This window comes from Carcharhinus amblyrhynchos, chromosome 11 (genome assembly GCF_965287045.1).
Source record: "Carcharhinus amblyrhynchos chromosome 11, sCarAmb.v2.hapA, whole genome shotgun sequence".
In the NCBI taxonomy this organism is placed as follows: domain Eukaryota; kingdom Metazoa; phylum Chordata; class Chondrichthyes; order Carcharhiniformes; family Carcharhinidae; genus Carcharhinus; species Carcharhinus amblyrhynchos.
This window is the reverse complement of record NC_137334.1, coordinates 93874508-93897214: the sequence shown is the minus strand read 5'-3', so window position 1 is coordinate 93897214 and position 22707 is coordinate 93874508. Positions and strand designations below refer to the sequence as shown.

At 51.5% G+C, this 22707-nt stretch overlaps 1 protein-coding gene across 1 annotated transcript in view; it reads right to left on the bottom strand.

Moving 5' to 3' along the window:
* Nucleotides 1-22707, bottom strand: part of plcd4a (phospholipase C, delta 4a) — a 65669-nt gene that overhangs the window by 28310 nt on the left and 14652 nt on the right. The window contains exons 3-10 of the mRNA XM_080199596.1: nt 21457-21712; nt 18855-18984; nt 16183-16417; nt 14925-15126; nt 14240-14384; nt 13071-13223; nt 3509-3673; nt 2546-2702 (exon numbers count right to left, since the gene is read on the bottom strand). Coding sequence (XP_080055722.1) covers nt 2546-2702; nt 3509-3673; nt 13071-13223; nt 14240-14384; nt 14925-15126; nt 16183-16417; nt 18855-18984; nt 21457-21712 — 1443 coding nt within the window. The remainder of the gene's footprint in view (nt 1-2545; nt 2703-3508; nt 3674-13070; nt 13224-14239; nt 14385-14924; nt 15127-16182; nt 16418-18854; nt 18985-21456; nt 21713-22707) is intronic.

The following is a 22707-nucleotide window of genomic DNA, read 5'->3' as shown; positions in this document are numbered from 1 at the left end:
GGATCAGTGCTGGCTCTCCAACTATCTATAATCTGTATCAATGATCTGGATGAAATGTATGATAGCTAAATTTGCCAATGACACCAAGTAGGGAAGTAAGGACTCAAAAGGTGGCAGAGAATCTGCAAAGGATATCAACAGGTTAAATGAGTGGGCAGAAAATTTTCGAGATGGAGTATAATGTGGGAAAATTTGAACATATCCACTGAAAGTGGCAATGCAGGTGGAGAAGGTAGTCAAGAAGGCATACGGCATGCTTGCCTTCATCGGCTGGGGCACTGAGTTTAAAAATTGGCAAGTCATGTTGCAGCTTTATAGAACCTTAGTTAGGCCGCACTTGGAATATAGTGTTCAATTCTGGTCGCCACACTACCAGAAGGATGTGGAGGCTTTGGAGAGGGTACAGAAAAGATTTACCAGGATGTTGCTTGGTATGGAGGGCATTAGCTATGAGGAGAGGTTGGAGAAACTTGGTTTGTTCTCACTGGAGTGACGGAGGTTGAGCGGAGACCTGATAGAAGTCTACAAGATTATGAGAGGCACGAACAGAGTGGATAGTCAGAAGCTTTTTCCCAGGGTGGAAGAGTCAATTACTCGGGGGCACAGGTTTAAGGTGCGAGGGGCAAGGTTTAAAGGAGATATAGGAGGCAGATTTTTTACACAGAGAGTTGTAGGTGCCTGGAACTGGTTGCCGGGGGAGGGAGTGGAAGCGGATACAATAGTGAGTTTCAAGGGACATAATGACAAGTACACGAATAGGATGGGAATAGAGGGCTATGGTCCCCGGAAGGGTGGGGGGTTTTAGTTCAGTCGGGCAGCATGGTTGGTGCAGGCTTGGAGGGCCGAAGGGCCTGTTCCTGTGCTGTAATTTTCTTTGTTCTCTTTGTTCTTTAGCAGGAAGAATATGAATGCAGTATACTACTGAAATAGACAGAGATTACAGAACTCTGAGTTACAGAGGGATCTGGGTGTCTTGGTAAATGAATCATGAAATGGTGGTACGCAGGTATAACAAGTGATTAGGGAGGGAACTAAAATGTTGTTTCTTGCAAGGGGAATGGAATCTAAAAATAAAGACGTTTTGCTGCAGCTGTACAGGGTCTTGGTCAGATCACATCTGGAATACTGCTCAGATTCTCCTAGCCCTCCCTTGGGCTGGGATCCTCCAGCCCCGCCCCACAGCAGGGATCCTCCAGCCCCGCCCCACGGCTGGGATCCTCCAGCCCCGCCCCACAGCAGGGATCCTCCAGCCCCGCCCCACGGCTGGGATCCTCCAGCCCCGCCCCACGGCTGGGATCCTCCAGCCCCGCCCCACGGCTGGGATCCTCCAGCCCTGCCCCACGGCTGGGATCCTCTGGCCTTGCCCCGCGGCCAGGATTCCTTGACCTTGTCCTGTGGCTGGGATTCTCCGCTCTTGCCCCGCGGCCGGGATTCCTTGACCTTGCCCCACAGCTGGGAGTCTCTGGTCTCACCCCAAGGCTGGGATTCTCCGGCCTTGCCCCGTGCTGGGATTCTCTGATCCTGCTGCAGGGAACAGACATTTGGCTGGGCGCCAAATTCCCCGTCCTTGCTGGCAGCAGTGGCAGGGTTTGAATGTTCGGAAAATTCCACACACTGTTTATAGTTTTGGACCTCATTTGAAAAAGGATCTAATTGTGTTTGGAGTAGGTTCACACATCCCCCTGCTGGGATGAGGGGTTTATCTTATGAGGAAAGGTTGAGCAGGGTGGACCTGTACCCACTGGAGTTTAGAAGACTGAGAGGTGATCTTACTGAGATATCAGATCCTGAGAGGATTTAACAGGGTGGATTCCACTCCCTCTTGTGGAAGAGATCAGAGCCAGTTATAAAGAGAAGGGGTTTCCCATTCTCAGACGGAGGTGAGGAGAATGTTTCTCAGGAGGTTGTCAGTCTGGGGAACTCTCTCCCACAGGAGCAGTGGGACTCTGTGGGTCAGGGAATTTATCCAGGACTGAGTTAGACGGGTTTTTGATTGAGGCGGGAGGTCAAGGGTTATCGGGGTCAGAGAGGAAAGTGGAGCTGAGACCACAACCAGATCAACCATTGAACAGGGAGACGACGGCATAATCACTGGGTAATCATACTGTCAGTGGGGAGCATCCAGGGGACCTGGGTTCAAATCCCACCACAGCAGGATGGTGACATCTGTTTCCAATAACCTGGAATTAAAAGTTTAATTGTTGTAAAAACCCGTCTGGTTCACTAATGTCCTTTAAGAAGGGAAATCTGCCGTCCTTACCACGGTCTGGCCTACACGTGACTCCAGAGCCACAGCAATGTTGGAAATGCCCTCTGAAATGGCCAATCGAGACACTGAGTTCAAGGGGCAATTAGGGATGGGCAATAATCCCTGGATAGGAATGGTGGGGTAGGCTCGAGGGGCTGAATGGTGGGATAGACTCGAGGGGCTGAATGGCGGGATAGACTCGAGGGGCCCTCACCTACCCGCCACCTCCTCACCTCCCCACCCACCCTGAAGCCCTTGGTTAGATTCCAGATGTAACTAATCCAGTTGATCACTTACCAGATTCCCTGATCAGTTTCCTGGCCTTGGATTCAGTGAAGGAGGAGATTTCGTAGAATTTGTAATGTGTGCGGGAGTGTTTGAAGCTGTTAAAATGGACGCTCTTACAGTAGATCACACAATCAGAAAGCTCCTTGGCCAAACTCTGCTTCGAACCCTGGCAACCAATCAGAGCACAGAGACACAGGGGTCAATAGAGGAATCCCCGGAGGACGAACTGGAGCTTCAGCCGAGCATTCATTCACATCCCCGTCCCTGGAACAGCAGGAGGCCATTCAGCCCCTCAAGCCTGCTGCACCATTCAATTCGAGGTGAGTGTGAGGCCCACCCTCGACATGTCGCCATGTTCCTGCCTGGTCTGGTAGCAGGAGAATTTGCCCCCTCACCCTGTCCCCTCCTGCTCCCCACCCACTCCCCCTCCGCCTCCACCTCCCACAACCCACCCAACACCCTACCCCTCTCCTTCCCCCTCCTGCAACCCAGCGACTCCACCACCCTCTCCCCTCTCCCTCCCCCTTCCTCTCTCCCCCAACTCCCACCCATTGCCCCACACTCTCTTCCTCCCCCATCCTTCCCCCCTGTACTACCCCCCACCCCCACATTCTCCCCTTTGCTTTTAAGTTTATTTATTAGTGTTACAAAGTCGGCTTACATTAACGCCTCAATGAAGTTACTGTGAAAATCCCCTAGTCGCCACACTCCGGCACCTGTTTGGGTTACACTGAGGGAGAAGTTACTACGGCCAATGCACCCTAACCCACATGTCTTTCAGACTGTGGGAGGAAACCGGAGCACCCGGAGGAAACCCACGCAGACATGGGGAGAATGTGCAAACTCCACACAGACAGTGACCCGAGCCGGGAATCGAACCCGGGTCGCTGGCGCTGTGAGGCAGCAGTGCTAACCCCCGGTGCTGCCCTGGGGCCACTGGCGATGAAGAGGTTCTTTTCCCCGAGGATTTACCTTCCCTTTCCTTTTCACTTCATTCTTGATGTTCTCATCGTCCATTTCCGCTGCCTCGTCCTCGTCGGTGACCTCTGCTGTCTCGTGGTCCTCCCCCTGCCCGTTTAGACACTCCTCTAACTTTCCGATCCGTTTCCCTTTCACCAGAACCTTCCCTTTCAGCTCCTGTCGAAACAAATCATTCATCTCACTCCCTATCAGACAGTATTGTTTGGCTGTGCGGGCTGGTAGTGAGGACAATAAGCCTGGACCAAGTTTAAAATTCACATCCCTCAGAATCCCTCCATGGCCTCATCCCTCCCTGGAATCCCCTCCAGCCCCACAACACTCAGAGCTCCTCCAATTTCCACCTCTTGAGCTGCCCTAATTTTCATCACTCTGGGAACCGTGCTGGCTGGTAGTTAAACCCCAAGCTCTGGAATTCTCTCCCCCTCTCCCTGTCTCCCTGACTCCCCGTCTCCCCGTCTCCCTGTCTCTCCCTCTCCCTCTCCCTGTCTCTCCCTCTCCCTGTCTCTCCCTCCCCCTCTCCCTGCCTCCCCCTCTCCCTGTCTCCCCCTCTCCCTGTCTCCCCCTCTCCCTGTCCCTGTCTCCCCCTCTCCCTGTCTCCCCCTCTCCCTGTCTCCCCCTCTCCCTCTCCCTCTCCCTGTCTCTCCCTCTCCCTCTCCCTGTCTCCCCCTCTCCCTGTCTCTCCCTCTCCCTCTCCCTGTCTCTCCCTCTCCCTGTCTCTCCCTCCCCCTCTCCCTGCCTCCCCCTCTCCCTGCCTCCCCCTCTCCCTGCCTCCCCCTCTCCCTGCCTCCCCCTCTCCCTGTCTCCCCTCTCTCTCTCCCTGCCTCTCCCTCTCCCTGTCTCTCTCTTTAATTTACAAACTAATTAGATAAAATAGAGGTGGAGGGTCAGGTGATGTGTTATTCCTGCAGGATGTGGGAGCTGGTGGACCCCACCATGTTTCCCAGTGAGTGTTGGTTGCTTGGGGAACTCCGGCTCAGAGTGGATGAACTGGATTCTGAGCTTTGGACGCTGCGACACATCAGGGAAGGGGAGAGGTACCGGGACATTGTGTTCCAGGAGGCAGTCACACCCCTTAGATTAAATACTTAGAATTCGGCCAGTGGTCAGGGGCAGGAGGGTGTGGCTGTGAGTGAGGTAGGCAGAGGGATCCAGGAGGTAGGGTTGCAGGAACCTCAGTCCCTGAACTTGCTCCCTGTGTGGACAGGAACGGGGGCTGCAGGGAGGGTCAGCAAACTGACCACAGCACCATGGCACAGGGAGCCATTCAAGTTGCGGGGGAGGAGAAAGAAATGTAATTGTAAGTGGGGATAGTATAGTTTGGGGCATTGACACTGTTCTCTGTGACCAGGATCGAGAATCCCCAAGGTTGTGTTGCCTGCCTGGTGCCGGGGTTTGGGATATCTCATCCGGGCTGCAGAGGAACTGGGAGCGGGAGGGTAAAATCCAGCTGTCGTGGTCCACGTAACTACCAATGAGATAGATAGAAGAGAAACAGAGGTTCTGCTAAAGGAGTATGAACAGCGAGGAGTAAATTAAATGAGGTAATGCATTTTGGAAGGTCTAATACAGATAGGAAATATACAATAATTGGCAGAATCCTTAAGAGTATTGATAGGCAGAGGGATCTGGGTGTACAGGTACACAGGTCACTGAAAGTGGCAATGCAGGTGGAGAAGGTAGTCAAGAAGGCATACGGCATGCTTGCCTTCATTGGCCGGGGTATTGAGTTTAAAAATTGACAAGTCATGTTGCAGCTTTATAGAACCTTAGTGAGACCACACTTGGAATATAGTGTTCAATTCTGGTCACCCACACTACCAGAAGGATGTGGAGAGGGAACAGAAAAGATTTACCAGGATGTTGCCTGGTATGGAGGGCATTAGCTATGAGGAGAGGTTGGAGAAACTTGGTTTGTTCTCACTGGAGCGACGGAGGTTGAGGGGAGACCGGATAGAAGATTATGAGGGGCATGGACAGAGTGGATAGTCAGAAGCTTTTTCCCAGGGTGGAAGAGTCAATTACTCGGGGGCACAGGTTTAAGGTGTGAGGGATAAGGTTTAAAGGAGGTGTACGATGTAAATTTTTTACACAGAGAGGAGTGGGTGCCTGGAACTCGCTGCCTGGGGAGGGAGTGGAAGTGGATGCGATCGTGACTCTTAAGGGGCATCCGGACAAATACATGAATAGGATGGGAATAGAGGGATATGGTCCCCGGAAGAGTAGGGGGTTTGAGTTCAGTCGGACAGCATGGTCGGTGCAGGCTTGGAGGGGCCGAAGGGCCTGTTCCTGTGCTGTAATTTTCTTTGTTTTTTGGTAGAAGTGCAGGTTAATGGAGCTAAGGGCTCAGGAGAGGTTAGTAAAGTTTCCAGACAATATAATAGATCAGGGAGTGGAGAAGGTGGCAGGAACTAACCTCAGGCAGAGCAAAAAAGATGAGAAGTATGATACGGGAGGTGGTCAATGCAGGATTGAGAGTGTTGGACCTAAATACACGCAGTTTACGGATCAAGGTAAAGGAGCTTGTTGCGCACATTGAAATTGGCCAGTAGATGTTGTGGGCATCACAGAGACTTGGCTGACTGGCAAGAAGATACAGGTTCATCCAGGGCTTCCAGGGTGGAGGGCATGCGCTCGCTGATCTCTTGCTCAAAACGGTCATAGAATGCATTGAGCTCATCAGGGAGGGGTGCGTTGGAGCCGGCGATTTTAGATGCCTTCATCTTTAGCCTGTTATGTCTTGTAGACCTTGCCATAGTCGGCGGGGGTTGGTGTGGCTAGCCTGGGACTCACGCTTGGAACGGTATTGTCTTTTGGCATTTTTGATGGATGTCCTTAGATCGTATCTGGCTTCCTTGTATAGGTCAGTGTCACCTGACTTGATGCCTCAGATCTGGACTTCAGCAAGCTGTGGATATCCCTGTTCATTCTGGTTGGGAAACATGCGGATTTGCTTCTTTGGCACACAGTCTTCTACACACTTACTGATGAAATCAGTTACTGTAGTGGCGTACTCACTCAGGCTGGTCACAAGAGTTTTTAAATACTGACCAGTCCACTGACTCCAAGCAGCCCTGTAGGGGATCATCTGATTCCTCAGACCAACAGTGCATGGCTTTCTTTGACAGATACTCCTGCTTCAGTTTTTGCTTGTCTCTCTGTCTCACTGTGTCTCTCTCCCTCTCCCGTTCAGGTCTCTCTCACTGTCCAGGGTTTAAACATCTCGTGTGGTTCAGTGTCAGGTTCTGTTGGACACGATCCCTGCAAATCACCCTGGGACATGTTTTACTACATTTAAGGCACTATATCATTGTAAATTGTTATCAATGTTGAGGCTTCAAGATTTGGGCAGCACGGTGGCACAGTGGTTAGCATTGCCGCCTCACAGCACCAGGGACCCGGGTTCGATTCCCGGCTTGGATCACTGTCTGTGTGAAGTTTGCATGTTCTCCCCGTGTCTGCGTGGGCTTCCTCCGGGTGCTCTGGTTTCTTCCCACAGGTCCGGGGTCCAGGGCTATGGGGTTAGGCTAGGGGTGGGCCAGGGTAAGATGATCTGTTGGAGATTCAGTGAGAACACAATGGGCCAAGTGGCCTCTTTCCACACTGTAAGGATTGTATAATTCTTTGACTCAGGAGCGGGGACCCCCAACTGCTCAGTGAGGCGGGGAGAGAGAATCGTCCCAGCGTCTGGCCGGCACTTAGCAACAACAATGTGAGAAAAATCTCAAAAGTAATTCCTCCCCCGTGTCCCAGGGACAATCCCCTTCCTTCAAACAACATCGTGGGAAAACACATTGCTGTTTGTGGTATCTTGCTGTGCTGCCTTTCCTATATTTAACAGCTCTTTAGAATGTCCTGAGGTTCTAAAAGGTGCTATGTAAATGCAAGTCCACTCTCTCTCTCTCCTCCTCCCTCTTCACTCTCTCGTCTCCTCACAGTGGCCGCTGTCCCCCTCAAGTTATTTTCTGTGCATTTGAAGCTTTCCCCCTGTCCCAGTGCCCCTCATCTATGTGTGTGTGTGTGAGAGTGTGTGTGTGTGTGTTTGTCTGTGTGTATGTGTGTGTGTGTCAGTCTGTGTGTGTGTGTGTGTGTGTGTGTGTGTCTGTGTGTGTGCCTGTGTGTGTTTCTGTGTATGTGTGTCTGCGTGTGTTTGTATGTGTGGTTGTGTGTTTGTGTGTGTGTGTGCCTGTGTGTGTGTCAGTCTGTGTGTGTGTGTGTGTCTGTGTGTGTGCCTGTGTGTGTTTGTGTGTGTTTCTGTGTATGTGTGTCTGCGTGTGTTTGTATGTGTGTGTGTGTGTGTTTGTGTGTGTGTGTGCCTGTGTGTGTGTCAGTCTGTGTGTGTCTGTGTGTGTGTGTGTGTGTGTGTCTGTGTGTGTGTCAGTCTGTGTGTGTGTGTGTCTGTGTGTGTGCCTGTGTGTGTTTGTGTGTGTTTCTGTGTATGTGTGTCTGCGTGTGTTTGTATGTGTGTGTGTGTGAGAGTGTGTGTGTGTGTGTCTGTATATGTGTGTGTGTCAGTGTGTGTGTGTGTTTGTATGTGTGTCTGTCTGTGTGTGAGTGTGTGTCTCTGTGTGTGAGTGTGTGTGTCTGTGTGTGTGTGTCTGTATGTGTGTGAGTGTGTCTGTATGTGTGTCTGTCTGTGTGTGTGTGTGTCTCTGTGTGTGTGAGTGTGTGTGTCTGTGTGTGTGTGAGTGTGTCTGTATGTGTGTGTGTGTGTGTGTGTGTCTGTATGTGTCCGAATGTGTCTGTATGTGTGTCTGTCTGTGTGTGTGTCTGTGTGTGTGTGTGTGCGTGTGTCTGTGTGTGTGTGTGTGCGTGTGTGAGTGTCTGTGTGAGTGAGTGTGTCTGTGTGTGTGTCTGTCTGTGTGTGAGTGTGTGTGTGTGTGTGTGTCTCTGTGTGTGTGAGTGTGTCTGTGTGTGTGTCTGTCTGTGTGTGAGTGTGTGTCTCTGTGTGTGTGTGTGTGTGTGTGTGTGTGTGTGTCACTGTGTGTGTGAGTGTGTCTGTCTCTGTGTGTGTGTGTGTGTGTGTGTGTGTGTGAGCTGTGTCCCTGTATGCAGTGTGTTTCTGCTCTCTCAGTGCGGGGAGGGTAATCGGTCTCTCTGTTCATTGATTATTAATGATTAATTTCACTCTCCTTGGCAGACAGAGGGTGGGTGCGGATCTGCAGCCTGAGGTCAGGCACGTCAATTATTTAGCAAACTGCGAATGGTGATAGAACAGTTGGAGGCAGCGAGTCCCGGATTGCAGCAGCTGCTCCCACCGCAGGGAAAATAACCCATCCTGATTTTCACCTTTTTAACACGCCTCACCTCAGGGGTTTTATTCCAATGGGGTGGGGAGGGGGAGACCAGGTCACGGGGGGGGGCAGAACCTTCACATCTGACCGAGGCCATTCTGGCGGGTTGGGGGGGGTGGTGTGGTGTCAGGCAGTTCTTCCTCGCACAGAAAGAGTGGGATTCTCTCTCTCTCCACCAAAAAGCTTTTCAGCAGAGGGGGAGTTGGGGGGGGGGGGGGGGGTTGGGGGGGGGGGGGGAGTTGGGGGGGGGGGTTGGCTGTGTGTCAAAGGAACATGGAAGGAGTAGGCCATTCAGCCCATCGAGTCTGCTCCACTATCCAATACAATCATAGCTGATCATTCTCCTCAATGCCTTTCCCCCCCTCCACACTATCCCCATATCCCTCTCCGTCATTGCTATTCATAAATCAGTCCTCACTTTGAAGAATTTGCAAAAGACCAGGGAATTCAGCAGCGCACATCATCTCCACGCTCTCCCCAGCCGGAGGATCAGTGCTCGTCCTTTCTGCTCATCCTCATCATCATCATAGGAAGAAGAGGGAGGCGTATGATAGGTCAAAACAAATGGGTACGGAGTGTGCGCTGGAGGAATATAGAGAGAGTAGGAGGGAGCTAAAAAGGGGAATTAGAAGGGCGAAGAGAGGGCATGAGATGGCTTTGGCCGGTAGGATTAAGGATAATCCTAAGGCATTTTATTCCTATATTAGAGGCAAGAGAGTAGTTAAAAGGAAAATTGGTCCTCTTAGGGACAAGAGTGGAGAGTTGTGTATTGAGTCGGAGGGAATGGGGGAGCTCCTGAATGAATACTTTGCGTCGGTATTCACGAAGGAGAGGGGTTCGGAATCGTGCGGTCTCTTGGAGGGAGCGGAGGTTCAGTTGCAGGATATAGTTATTACGAGAGAGGAAGTGCTAGAGCTTTTAGGTAGCGTAAGGACGGATAAAGCTCCGGGGCCTGATGGTATTTATCCCAGGCTGCTTAGGGAGGCGAAAGATGAAATTGCTGGGCCTCTGGCGCACATCTTTGTCTCTTCTTTGGACACAGGTGAGGTCCCAGAAGACTGGAGGGTAGCAAATGTGGTCCCGTTGTTCAAAAAAGGTAGTAGGGATAACCCTGGGAATTATAGGCCGGTGAGTTTGACGTCGGTGGTAGGGAAGTTAATGGAAAAAATACTTAGGGGTAGGATGTATGAGCATTTGGAGCGTTGCGATCTGATTAGGGATACGCAACATGGCTTTGTTAGAGGGAGGTCTTGCCTTACGAATCTGGTGGAATTCTTTGAGGAGGTGACAAAAACGGTTGACGATGGGAGAGCCGTTGATGTCATCTATATGGATTTCAGCAAGGCGTTTGACAAAGTCCCTCACGGTAGGCTGGTAGAAAAGGTTAAGGCGCATGGGATACGAGGCCAGGTAGTTAGGTGGATTGAGAACTGGTTGGGAAATAGGAGACAGAGGGTAGTTGTGGAGGGTACCTTGTCGGGCTGGAGGCCAGTGACCAGTGGTGTGCCGCAGGCTCGGTACTGGGACCTCTCCTCTTTGTAGTCTACATAAATGACTTAGAAGAGGGAGTAGGTGGTGTGATCAGCAAGTTTGCTGATGACACCAAGATGGCAGGGTTGGCGGGTACAGAACTGGATTGTCAGGTGATACAACAGGATATAGATAGGTTGGTGCAGATAGGTGGCAGATGGCATTTAATCCTGACAAATGCGAGGTGATGCATTTTGGAAGGAATAATGCAGAGAGGAGCCATGTGATAAAAGGTAGGCCGATTAGGAGTATAGACGTACAGAGAGACCTGGGAGTGCAGGTCCACAAATCCATGAAGGTTGTGTCACAAGTGGAGAACGTTGTTAGGAAGGCTTATGGGATGTTAGCCTTTATAGGAAGGGGCTTAGAGTATAAAAGCTGCCGTCTAATGCTTCAGTTATACAGAACGTTGGTTAGACCGCATTTGGAGTACTGCGTCCAGTTCTGGTCACCTTATTACCGGAAGGACGTGGAGTCTCTGGAAAGGGTGCAGAGGAGGTTTACCAGGATGTTGCCTGGCATGGGGGGACTGGGTTACGAGGAGAGACTGAGGAGACTGGGGCTATTCTCCTTGGAAAGAAGGAGATTGAGAGGGGACATGATAGAGGTATATAAGATACTGAAGGGAATAGATAGAGTTAATAGTGAGAGACTGCTCCCTAGACTGGGTACGAACACAAGAGGTCATGATTTAAGGGTGAGGGGGGAGAGGTATAATTGGAAGTGAGAGGAAGGTTCTTTACGCAGAGAGTTGTGGGGGTCTGGAATGCGCTACCGAGTAGGGTGGTGGAAGGCAGGCACGTTGGACTCGTTTAAGATGCAGTTAGATAGGCACATGAGTGAAACGGAATGGAGGGATATGGTAGGGGCTATTAAATAGGGTTAAACCTCGGGAGACACCGGAAGGGCAGGCTGTATAACTAATATGTTTTGTCTTTATTCCACAGGTGGAGGTCCACCTCGTGTCAAGCGAGGGGCATGCACACGGCGGGTCGTGCGTGGGCTGCTCTTGGAAGTCCAGGAGTGGCCTAGTACTTCATGTCGGTGTGTGTGCTTGATCCTGGACCGATAGACGGGCGCCGCAACAGCTCGGTGACTAGCACTGCTAGCTGTGCAGATACATGGATTTGGGCCTGTGTCTGTGGGAGTTTGCGCATTCTCCTGTGGTTGCGTGGGTTTCCTCCGGGCGCTCCGGTTTCCTCCCACACCCCAAAGATGTGCTCTTAGGCTAATTGGTTTCCACCAAATTGACACTATTTCTTCCCTGAATCTGACTGAGTAGGGTCCCATTCGTAGACATGCAGGGTAGAATAGGTGTAGGGCGATGTGGCGGTGCGGGCTCGTTGGGCCGAAGGGCCTGTTTCCCGTGCTGGGTTGTTCTTTGTTCTTTGTTTTTATCCTGTCTGCTCTAGGCAGCACCCCGCCCTCACCGCCTCCCCCCCACCAACCCCACCACCCCCCCCAACCCCCCCTCCCCCCACCGCAGAAGAGAAACTGTTCCTTATTATTGGGGTGTTTGTCTCAATCTGAGCGAACGCAGTTTTGTTGGGTTTTCCCCTGGGGTTTCAGACTCAGGTTTCATTCAGTTGATTGATAAGAAGAAAATGTTTGGGTTATAAAGTGGAGGCTGGATAGACTGGGGCTTTTTTTCTCTGGAGCGTAGGAGGCTGAGGGGTGATCTTATAGAGGTCTCTAAAATAATGAGGGGCACAGATCAGCCAGATAGTCAATATCTTTTCCCAAAGGTCGATGAGTCTAAAACTAGAGGGTATAGGTTTAAGGTGAGAGGGGAGAGATACAGAAGTGCTCAGAGGGGCAATTTTTTTCACCAGAGGGTGGTGAGTGTCTGGAACAAGCTGCCAGAGGCAGTAGTAGAGGCGGGTACAATTTTGTCTTTTAAAATGTATTTAGACAGTTACATGGGTATGATGGGTATAGAGGGATATGGGCCAAATGCAGGCAATTGGGATTAGCTTAGTGGTTAAGAAAGTAAACAAGTTGGGCTGAAGGGCCTGTTTCCATGCTGTAAACCTCTATGGCTCTATGTGACTGAATGGAGCTAGGCTTACAGAGAAAAAAAAGCAGGCAGTTGCTGAGTTCTGCTGTGTGGAGATAAGTCTGGAGGCTGCTACCTGAGAGTGAGAAGACAGGTGTCTCTCTGTATCTCTGATTGGAGGGTTAAAAGGCTGGAGGATTGGCAACCCACGTAAGCCAGTGTGTTTTTACGAACTGATTCTAAACAGGAGTTTACGTCTATGGGGATATTGCTTAAATTGGAACTAATCGAGATAGATTAGCATTTAAGAATTATATCCTGTCATGTTCAAGTATTTCAATCAATAAAAGTTATATTAATTCTTTTTGCGATAGTTAAACTGTATTGATAAATAAAGTTTGTTTAAATGAAAGCATCCTAATGGATCAACAAAATCACACCTGGAGTCAAACGCCTTATCCTCACACTAATGCCAAAGTTAAGGTTAGCTGGAGTCTAATCTAACTTTGTAAAATCTTGGGGTTTCTGATCTGCTCCCTAACGAGTTGTTATGAACAGTTTGACACTGATTAAATACAAGTCTTTATTTTCTTTCTGTTTGTCAAAATCCTCAACTATCAGGAGAAATAATTTTAATTTTGTTATTGACCAGGAATCACAGCAGAAACTTCTAGAATTCAGTCACGTGCCCCTGTGAGCCGGCCCTCTGCTCCATGTGTTCCTCTTCATTTCTTACCTCAGGAGACGGCAATCGACTCGGGAGCTTCCCGTCAATGGTGCTTTTTACCAGTTGGTCTCCCAGGATGTTCTGTAGGTGTTGGGCCATTATTGTCTGCTGCTCGATGCTGCAGTGATTCTCGATGGACAGAATCACCGGGAAATCCGACACCTAAACCACCGGGAATCATTAACACATCACACAACCGTGACAGGAGACACAGGCCTCCTACACTCCCCTCACCCCTCCACAACACACACCCTCCATTTCCCCTCCATCTCACCTCGTCTCCCCCACACACAACCTCCTACACACACACGCACTCCCATTCCCCCCCCGTCTTCCACACGCACCCCCTCTGTCTCCCCCACACACCCCCCTCTGTCTCCCCCACACACCCCCTTCCGTCTCCCTCACACACTACCCTCCATCTCCTCCCACCACCCCCCTCCATCTCCCCCACACACCCCCCTCCATCTCCCCCCACACACCCCCCTCCATCTCCCCCCACACACCCCCCTCCATCTCCCCCCACACACCCCCCTCCATCTCCCCCCACACACCCCCCTCCATCTCCCCCCACACACCCCCCTCCATCTCCCCCACACACCCCCCTCCATCTCCCCCCACACACCCCCTCCATCTCCCCCACACACCCCCCTCCATCTCCCCCCACACACCCCCCTCCATCTCCCCCCACACACCCCCCTCCATCTCCCCCCACACACCCCCCTCCATCTCCCCCCACACACCCCCCTCCATCTCTTCCCACGCACCACCCTCTATCTCAATCACACACACAGCCCCTTGTCTCCCCCTCACACACATATACACCCCCGTCTCTCCCACACACACACCCCCGTTTCCCCCGCACACAATGTCCATCTCCCCCTTTCACACACCCCCTGTACCCCATTCACACCCCCCCTGTACCCCGCACACACACCACCTCCCCCACCCCACCCCCGTCTCCCCCAGCCAGCGACACTCATATCCCATCAAAGAATAAAGAACCCACGGACTGCCGAGAGGTCATCAAGAACATTCTAGAAGCTCGATCTCTCCCTGTCCCTCTATAGACTCTCACTGAGCCTCAGACCTGAAAATCAAACGGCTCTCACAGCGCAGCCCAACTCAACATGTGACCTCCTCACACACGTGTCAATGTCATGTCCACATGTACTTACCATGAAGGCGTACTTGTTGACCACGGCAATGACATCTTTGAAGAAAATCTTGGAGGTGAGTGTGTGGCCGTGGTACACAACAGGTTCCTGGTGTGGTCCATCCCAGCAATCAACCTCCACACAACGACATCCCTTTTTAAACGCTCTGTGGGGGAACCGGAGAACAGATATCTGAGCTTTCCTCAAATTCACCAACATGGGGACTGGGGGGTGGGGGAGAAGGGGTGTTGCTGAGGTCAGCGAGGCCAGGACTAAGATCTCAGTGAAGATACCAGGCAGGAAAGCTAAAGCTTGGTCAAAGCGATAGCTATAGAGTCTCTTCAGCAACAGAGACAGATAGAGAGGTTCAGGGGGGAATTTAGGAGAGGATTCAGGGATTGGAGGAGATTGCAGAGAGTCACTGGGATTCAGGGATTGGAGGAGATTGCAGAGAGTCACTGGGATTCAGGGATTGGGAGGAGATTGCAGAGATTCACTGGGATTCAGGGATTGGAGGAGATTGCAGAGATTCACTGGGATTCAGGGATTGGAGGAGATTGCAGAGATTCACTGGGATTTGAAATGAAAGATGCAAATTCTAACTCAAAGGCGGTGAGTCAGTGAGGGTCGATGTGTGAAGGGGAGGAAGGGGATACAGCACGAATGAAGCTGCAACACCCCGTGGGTGGGATTAGCTCCCCAATACCTGATGTAACCCTCCACACTGCTGTGTCCACACAGCTGATCCTCCAGTAGGTAGGTGTTGTGAGATGAGGAGATGAAGTAATGGCTGAGAGGCTGCGACATGTCCTGGGATCCAGCCTCAGGTTTGGGATTAAAGATCGACCCATCAGGAGAGCCAAGGTACATGAGGAACCCGTCTAACGTCATGGCATGTAGCTTCCGGGCTGGAATCACAGAGAGAGACAGTCATCGGCTGCAGTGACAGCCAATCCAAAACTACCCTCGAACCATCCAAACTCAACCACACTGTCCCCCCCCGGGCTGGGACACTGCATCCCGACCTGCGCCCGGACAACGCGCCTCCCCCCGCCCAGTGCTGGAACACTGCACCCCCTCCCGCACCGGGACACTGCGCCCCCTCCTGCACCGGGACACTGCGCCCCCTCCTGCACCGGGACACTGCGCCCCCTCCCGCACCGGAATACCACCCTCCCTGTGTCCTCCAGATGCTCCGGTTTCCTCCCACTCTCCAGAGATGTGCGGGTTAGGTAGATTGGCCGGGCTAGGTTGACTCCTAGTGTCCCAGGATGTGTGGGTTAGAGTGATTAACCTTGGGAAATGTTTGGGGTTAGAGGGATAGGACAGGAGAGAGGGCCGGGGTAAGATACTCCGTCAGAGTCAGTGCAGACTAGATGGGCTGAATGGCCTCCTCTGCACTGTAGGAAATCTATGATTCGAACCTGGAATAGACGTTCCTGTCACATGTACAGGGGGGTCTATTCAGGGGGGTGTGTACAGGAGGGTCTGTACGGGGGGGTGTGTACGGGGGGGTGTGTACGGGAGGGTCTGTACGGGAGGGTCTGTACGGGAGGGTCTGTACGGGGGGGGTGTGTACGGGGGGTCTGTACGGGAGGGTCTGTACGGGGGGGTGTGTACGGGGGGGTGTGTACGGGGGGTGTGTACGGGGGGGGTGTGTACGGGGGGGGTGTGTACGGGGGGGTCTGTACGGGGGGGTGTGTACGGGGGGGGTGTGTACGGTGGGGTGTGTACGGGGGGGTGTGTACGGGGGGTGTGTACGGGGGGGGTGTGTACGGTGGGGTCTGTACGGGGGGGTGTGTACGGTGGGGTCTGTACGGGGGGGTCTGTACGGGGGGTCTGTACGGGGGGTCTGTACGGGGGGGTCTGTACGGGGGGGGTGTGTACGGGGGGGTGTGTACAGGGGGGTGTGTACGGGGGCGGGGGGTGTACGGGGGGGGTGGGTGTACGGGGTGGGGTGGTACCTGTCTCTGATGGCTCATATCTGGCAATGAGGTCCATGGCAAACCTCTCCACACTCTCCGCTCGTTCCAGCTGTTCGTACATCAGGAAATCGACAAACTCCAGAAGCGTCAGTTTCTTCTTGTCTTTGGAGAACTCGTTGAAGATTTGGTGAATGTCGTCCCGCTGAGTTAGCGCTTTATAAAACAAAACAAACTCGTCTCCCTCCAGAGTCCCTGACTGTGATCTGTCAGCCATCTGAAAGGCACACAAACAGCCCTGTGAGCTAGCCTATCGGAAACAGCCATTGGCAGGGCCTATCAGAGAATGCCATTGATAGTACCAACCAACCAATAAGAAATAGGAGCAGGACGAGGCCATTCAGCCCTTCGAGCCTGCTCCACCATTCCAGCAGATTGTGGCTAATCATCGACCTCAACACCATCTCCTGATGCCTTCCTGGTTGGTCCTCCACTCAGGTGAATGAGGGCTGGTGTTATTTGGGAGGGGATTGCAGGGTGAATGCTGGGGGAGGTGGGGGGGCAGGGGGGGTGATTGCGGGGGGAGGAAATGGGGGATGGTGGGGGACAGGGGGGCAGGGGTGATGGTTTCTCCGGTTTCCATTTCCGATGATCGTACAGCAGGGTTCTCACACTTTCCCACATTGTATTCCATCTGCCACTTCCCTTGCCCACTCTCCGAGTCTGTCCAGGTCATTCTGCAGCCTCCCCGCTTCCTCAACAGTACCCGCATCCCCCCCCCCCCCCCACACAACTTTGTATCATTCGCAAATTTAGCAACCACGCCCTCAGTTCCATCTTCCAGATCATTAATGTACAGAGTGGAAAGTTGTGGTCCCAGCAGTGACCCCTGTGGAACACCACTCGTCACCGGTTACCATCCTGGAAAAGAACCCCTTTTCCCCACTCTCTGCCTTCTGTCTGTCGGCTAATCTTCTATCCATGCCTCTAACTCCATTGGCTGTTAGCTTACTTAGCAACCTCCTGCAAGGTAACTTGTCAAAGGCTCCCTGGAAATCCAAATAAATCACGTCCACTGGCTCTCCTTTGTCTAATTTCTTTATAACCTCATCAAAGAATTCTAACAGATTTGTCAGACCCAACTCCCCTTTGATGAAGCCATGCTGACTATTTTATCATGCATTCCAAGTACTCCACAATTTCACCCTTAATAATGGACTCCAAGATCTTACCCACGACCGAGCTCAGGCTAACTGGTCTATAATTTCCCATTTTCTGCCTCCTTCCCTTATTAAATGCAGATGTTACATTAGCCTTTTTCCAGTCCTCTGGGACCCTCCCTGACACAGTAAGAAGTCTCACAACACCAGGTTAAAGTCCAATAGGGTTATTTGGTAGCACTGGCATTCAGAGTGTCGCTCCTTCATCAGGTGAGTGGGAGTTCTGTTCACAGACAGGACACACACAGACACAAACTCAATTCACAAAATAATGGTTGGAATGCGAGTCTTTACAGGTAATCAAGGCTTAAAGGTACAGATGGTGTGAGTGGAGAGAGGGTTAAGCGCAGGTTAAAGAGGTGTGTATTGTCTCCAGACAGGACAGTTAGTGAGAGTTTGCAAGCCCAGGCTTTGTTCCCCTTCCTATTGGGGAACACTTCAGCGGTCACGGGCATTCGGCCTCTGATCTTCGGGTAAGCGTTCTCCAAGGCGGCCTTCAGGACACACAACAGCGCAGAGTCGCTGAGCAAAGACCAATAGCCAAGTTCCACACGCAGGAGGACGGTCTCAACCGGGATCTTGTGTTCATGTCACACTATCTGTAACCCCCATGATTTGCCTGGACTTGCAAAATCTCACTATTCACATCTCTTTAACCTGTGCTTGGCCCTCTCTCCATTCTCATTGTCTGTACCTTTAAGACTTTATTACCTGTAAACACTCGCATTCCAATCATTATCTTATAAACTGAGTTTGTGTTTATATATGCCCTGTTTGTGAACTCAACTCCCACTCACCTGAAGAAGGAACGACATTCCGAAAGCTTGAGCTACCAAATAAACCTGTTGGACTTTAACCTGGTGTTGTCAGACTTTGTACTGTGTTTACCCGAGTCCAACGCCGGCATCTCCACATCACTGCCCTCCTCCCTGACTCCAGTGATTCCGAAAGGATGTAGATTCACAAGGATTACACTTTGCGGAAGACGAGTTCAAGATGATAAAAGAAGCAGAGGGAACCCCTCCAAGGGATGGAGTTTTCCTAGTCACACAGAGTGTACAATGGATTAGATTACAGCAAGCTCCTAATGAGGAACTTTGTAAATAAAGTCCGTCTGTTCACTTAAAGGAACCTCCGAGAGCACACTGTCACAAGCAGGTAATGGAAAGCAGTTCCCTCTGGTGACTGTGTCAGAAACAAAAGGTCCTGGGTTTCAAATAATTGGCAACGAGAAGAAGTGAGGAGTGTCCTCACACACAGAGAGTGGTTAATGAGAGGGACACATCCCTCGATAGGGTTCTGGCTGCAGATTCAGTCAGAACTTCTCAAAGCCAATTGGACAGTTACTCGGTGAGGATTAATTAGCAAAACATCTGAGGTGATTATTAATTGGAAAACTCAACCAGAACAGGCACGATGGGCCCAATGGTCTCATTCACTGCTGTGAGATTCTACAATTCCACCGTCACATCTCGAGAGGAGGTGTCGCCTCACCTTAAACAGCTGCAGGGAGCGGACTTCAGCCATATCGACATTCATCATTTTCAGCAAATCCCGAACTTCCTTAAAGTTCATCCGGCCATCTTTATCCTTATCCGCTTTCTGGAACCAATCACTAATCCACCTGAGAGAGTTAAAGAAAGAAAGACCCAGAGTGGGAGATACAGAGTAAATCTCCCTCAACACTGTCCCCCATCAAACACTCCCAGGACAGGTACAGCACGGGGTTAGATACAGAGTAAAGCTCCCTCTACACTGTCCCCCATCAAACACTCCCAGGACAGGTACAGCACGGGGTTAGATACAGAGTAAAGCTCCCTCTACACTGTCCCCCATCAAACACTCCCAGGACAGGTACAGCACTTGGTTAGATACAGAGTAAAGCTCCCTCTACACTGTCCCCCATCAAACACTCCCAGGACAGGTACAGCACGGGGTTAGATACAGAGTAAAGCTCCCTCTACACTGTCCCCCATCAAACACTCCCAGGACAGGTACAGCACGGGGTTAGATACAGAGTAAAGCTCCCTCTACACTGTCCCCATCAAACACTCCCAGGACAGGTACAGCATGGGGTTAGATACAGAGTAAAGCTCCCTCTACACTGTCCCCCATCAAACACTCCCAGGACAGGTACAGCACTTGGTTAGATACAGAGTAAAGCTCCCTCTACACTGTCCCCCATCAAACACTCCCAGGACAGATACAGCACTTGGTTAGATACAGAGTAAAGCTCCCTCTACACTGTCCCCCATCAAACACTCCCAGGACAGGTACAGCACGGGGTTAGATACAGAGTAAAGCTCCCTCTACACTGTCCCTATCAAACACTCCCAGGACAGGTACAGCACGGGGTTAGATACAGAGTAAAGCTCCCTCTACACTGTCCCCCATCAAACACTCCCAGGACAGGTACAGCACGGGGTTAGATACAGAGTAAAGCTCCCTCTACACTGTCCCCATCAAACACTCCCAGGACAGGTACAGCATGGGGTTAGATACAGAGTAAAGCTCCCTCTACACTGTCCCCCATCAAACACTCCCAGGACAGGTACAGCACTTGGTTAGATACAGAGTAAAGCTCCCTCTACACTGTCCCCCATCAAACACTCCCAGGACAGGTACAGCACTTGGTTAGATACAGAGTAAAGCTCCCTCTACACTGTCCCCCATCAAACACTCCCAGGACAGGTACAGCACGGGGTTAGATACAGAGTAAAGCTCCCTCTACACTGTCCCCATCAAACACTCCCAGGACAGGTACAGCACGGGGTTAGATACAGAGTAAAGCTCCCTCTACACTGTCCCCCATCAAACACTCCCAGGACAGGTACAGCACGGGGTTAGATACAGAGTAAAGCTCCCTCTACACTGTCCCCCATCAAACACTCCCAGGACAGGTACAGCACGGGGTTAGATACAGAGTAAAGCTCCCTCTACACTGTCCCCCATCAAACACTCCCAGGACAGGTACAGCACGGGGTTAGATACAGAGTAAAGCTCCCTCTACACTGTCCCCCATCAAACACTCCCAGGACAGGTACAGCACGGGGTTAGATACAGAGTAAAGCTCCCTCTACACTGTCCCCATCAAACACTCCCAGGACAGGTACAGCACTTGGTTAGATACAGAGTAAAGCTCCCTCTACACTGTCCCCCATCAAACACTCCCAGGACAGGTACAGCACGGGGTTAGATACAGAGTAAAGCTCCCTCTACACTGTCCCCCCATCAAACACTCCCAGGACAGGTACAGCACGGGGTTAGATACAGAGTAAAGCTCCCTCTACACTGTCCCCCCTCAAACACTCCCAGGACAGGTACAGCACTTGGTTAGATACAGAGTAAAGCTCCCTCTACACTGTCCCCCATCAAACACTCCCAGGACAGGTACAGCACGGGGTTAGATACAGAGTAAAGCTCCCTCTACACTGTCCCCCCATCAAACACTCCCAGGACAGGTACAGCACGGGGTTAGATACGGTGTAAAGCTCCCTCTACACTGTCCCCCCATCAAACACTCCCAGGACAGGTACAGCACGGGGTTAGATACAGAGTAAAGCTCCCTCTACACTGTCCCCATCAAACACTCCCAGGACAGGTACAGCACGGGGTTAGATACAGAGTAAAGCTCCCTCTAAACTGTCCCCCCATCAAACACTCCCAGTGGATTTGAGTCAGTTCTGAGTGCTGCTCGCTATTCCAGATTAATCACAGAATCATAGAATGTACAGTGCAGGAGGAGGCCATTCAACCCATCGAGTCTGCACTGACCACAACCCCACTGAGGCCATATCCCCGTAACCCCACATATTTACCCTGTTAATCCCAACACTAAGGGTCCATTTCGCATGACCAATCAGCCCATCCCGCACATCTTTGGAATGGGGGAGGAAACCGGAGCACCTGGAGGAAACCCACGCAGACACGGGGTGAACGTGCAAACTCCACACAGACTGGAATTGAACTGGGGTCCCTGGCGCTGTGAGGCAGCAGTGCTAACCACTGTGCCACGGTGCCGCCCGATACTGGGACTGCCCTGATCTCTGTCAGTGTAGCAGTGCTTTCTGAATCCTCCCAGGGGATGTTCATTAACAGTGAGCAATTTCTTGGGAAAGGATATTGGTCGAGTTTCTCCTTCAGGTCCATATTTTTGACATTCTCAATCAGTTTGTGGAGTCCTTTGATCCAGTGATTTGCCTCCTCTGGGGATTCAGCCACCAGGTCCAGGTTCCCCCTCCGCCCGCGGAAGACCAGAGTGAAGCAGCGATCGGGGTCGAACTCGTCAGCCAGGCTCTGCAACACCTCAGACTGGTGACCCTCGCGCACTGTTTCAATGTCACTGATGGAGACTGTGTGGGAAAGAGCAGAGTGCTGCTGAACCTCTCTCCACCTGTACAGCCCGGAGTCAAACCGAAACATCCCCAGCCCCAGGAGACAAGATCCAGTCACATGGAGATTAACGGCTCACCTAAAGAGGCGGGAGTTTAGGGGCAGCTAAATGAAGATAGAGAGCGCGGAGGTTTATGGAGGGTTTATGAGAGGGGTATTTAGGGAGAGGAGATGGCCTGGTAGTGTTATTGCTGGACTATTAATCCAGAAACTCAGCTCATGTTCTGGGGACCCGGGTTCGAATCCCACCACGGCAGACGGTGGAATTTGAATTCAATAAAAAATACCTGGAATTAAGAATCTACTGATGACCATGAAACCATTGCTGGAAAAACCCATCTGCTTCACTAATGTCCTTTAGGGAAGGAAATCTGCTGTCCTTACCGGGTCTGGCCTACATGTGACTCCAGATCCACAGCAATGTTATTGACTCCCAACCAACCTCCAAGGGCAATAGGGATGGGTAATAAATACTGACCCAGCCAGTAACACCCATATCTCACAGATGAATAAAAGAAAAACTCCAGAGATTGGGCGCAGGCAGCTGAAAGCACGGCCACCGACTGTGAAGCAAGAGAACTGTGGTTAGGGCTAGAGAGAGGCATGGAATGGCACAATGCAGACAGAGGCCATTCAGCCCATTGAGTCTATGCCAACTCTTCACAGAGCATCTTACTCAGGCCTTATCTCCATTACACTATATATTTACCCCCCCTAACGTACACTTCTTGGGACACCAAGCAACAATTTAGCCTGGCCAATCCCCCGAACTCGCGCATCTTTGGATTACGGGAGGAAACCAGACCATCTGGAGAAAACCCATGCAGATATGGGGAGGACGTGCAGACTCCACACAGACAGTGACCCGAGGCTGGGAATTGAACCTGGGTCCCGGGTGTTGTGAGACAGCAGTGCTAACCCACTGTGCCACCGATTGAATTGAATTTAAATTGAA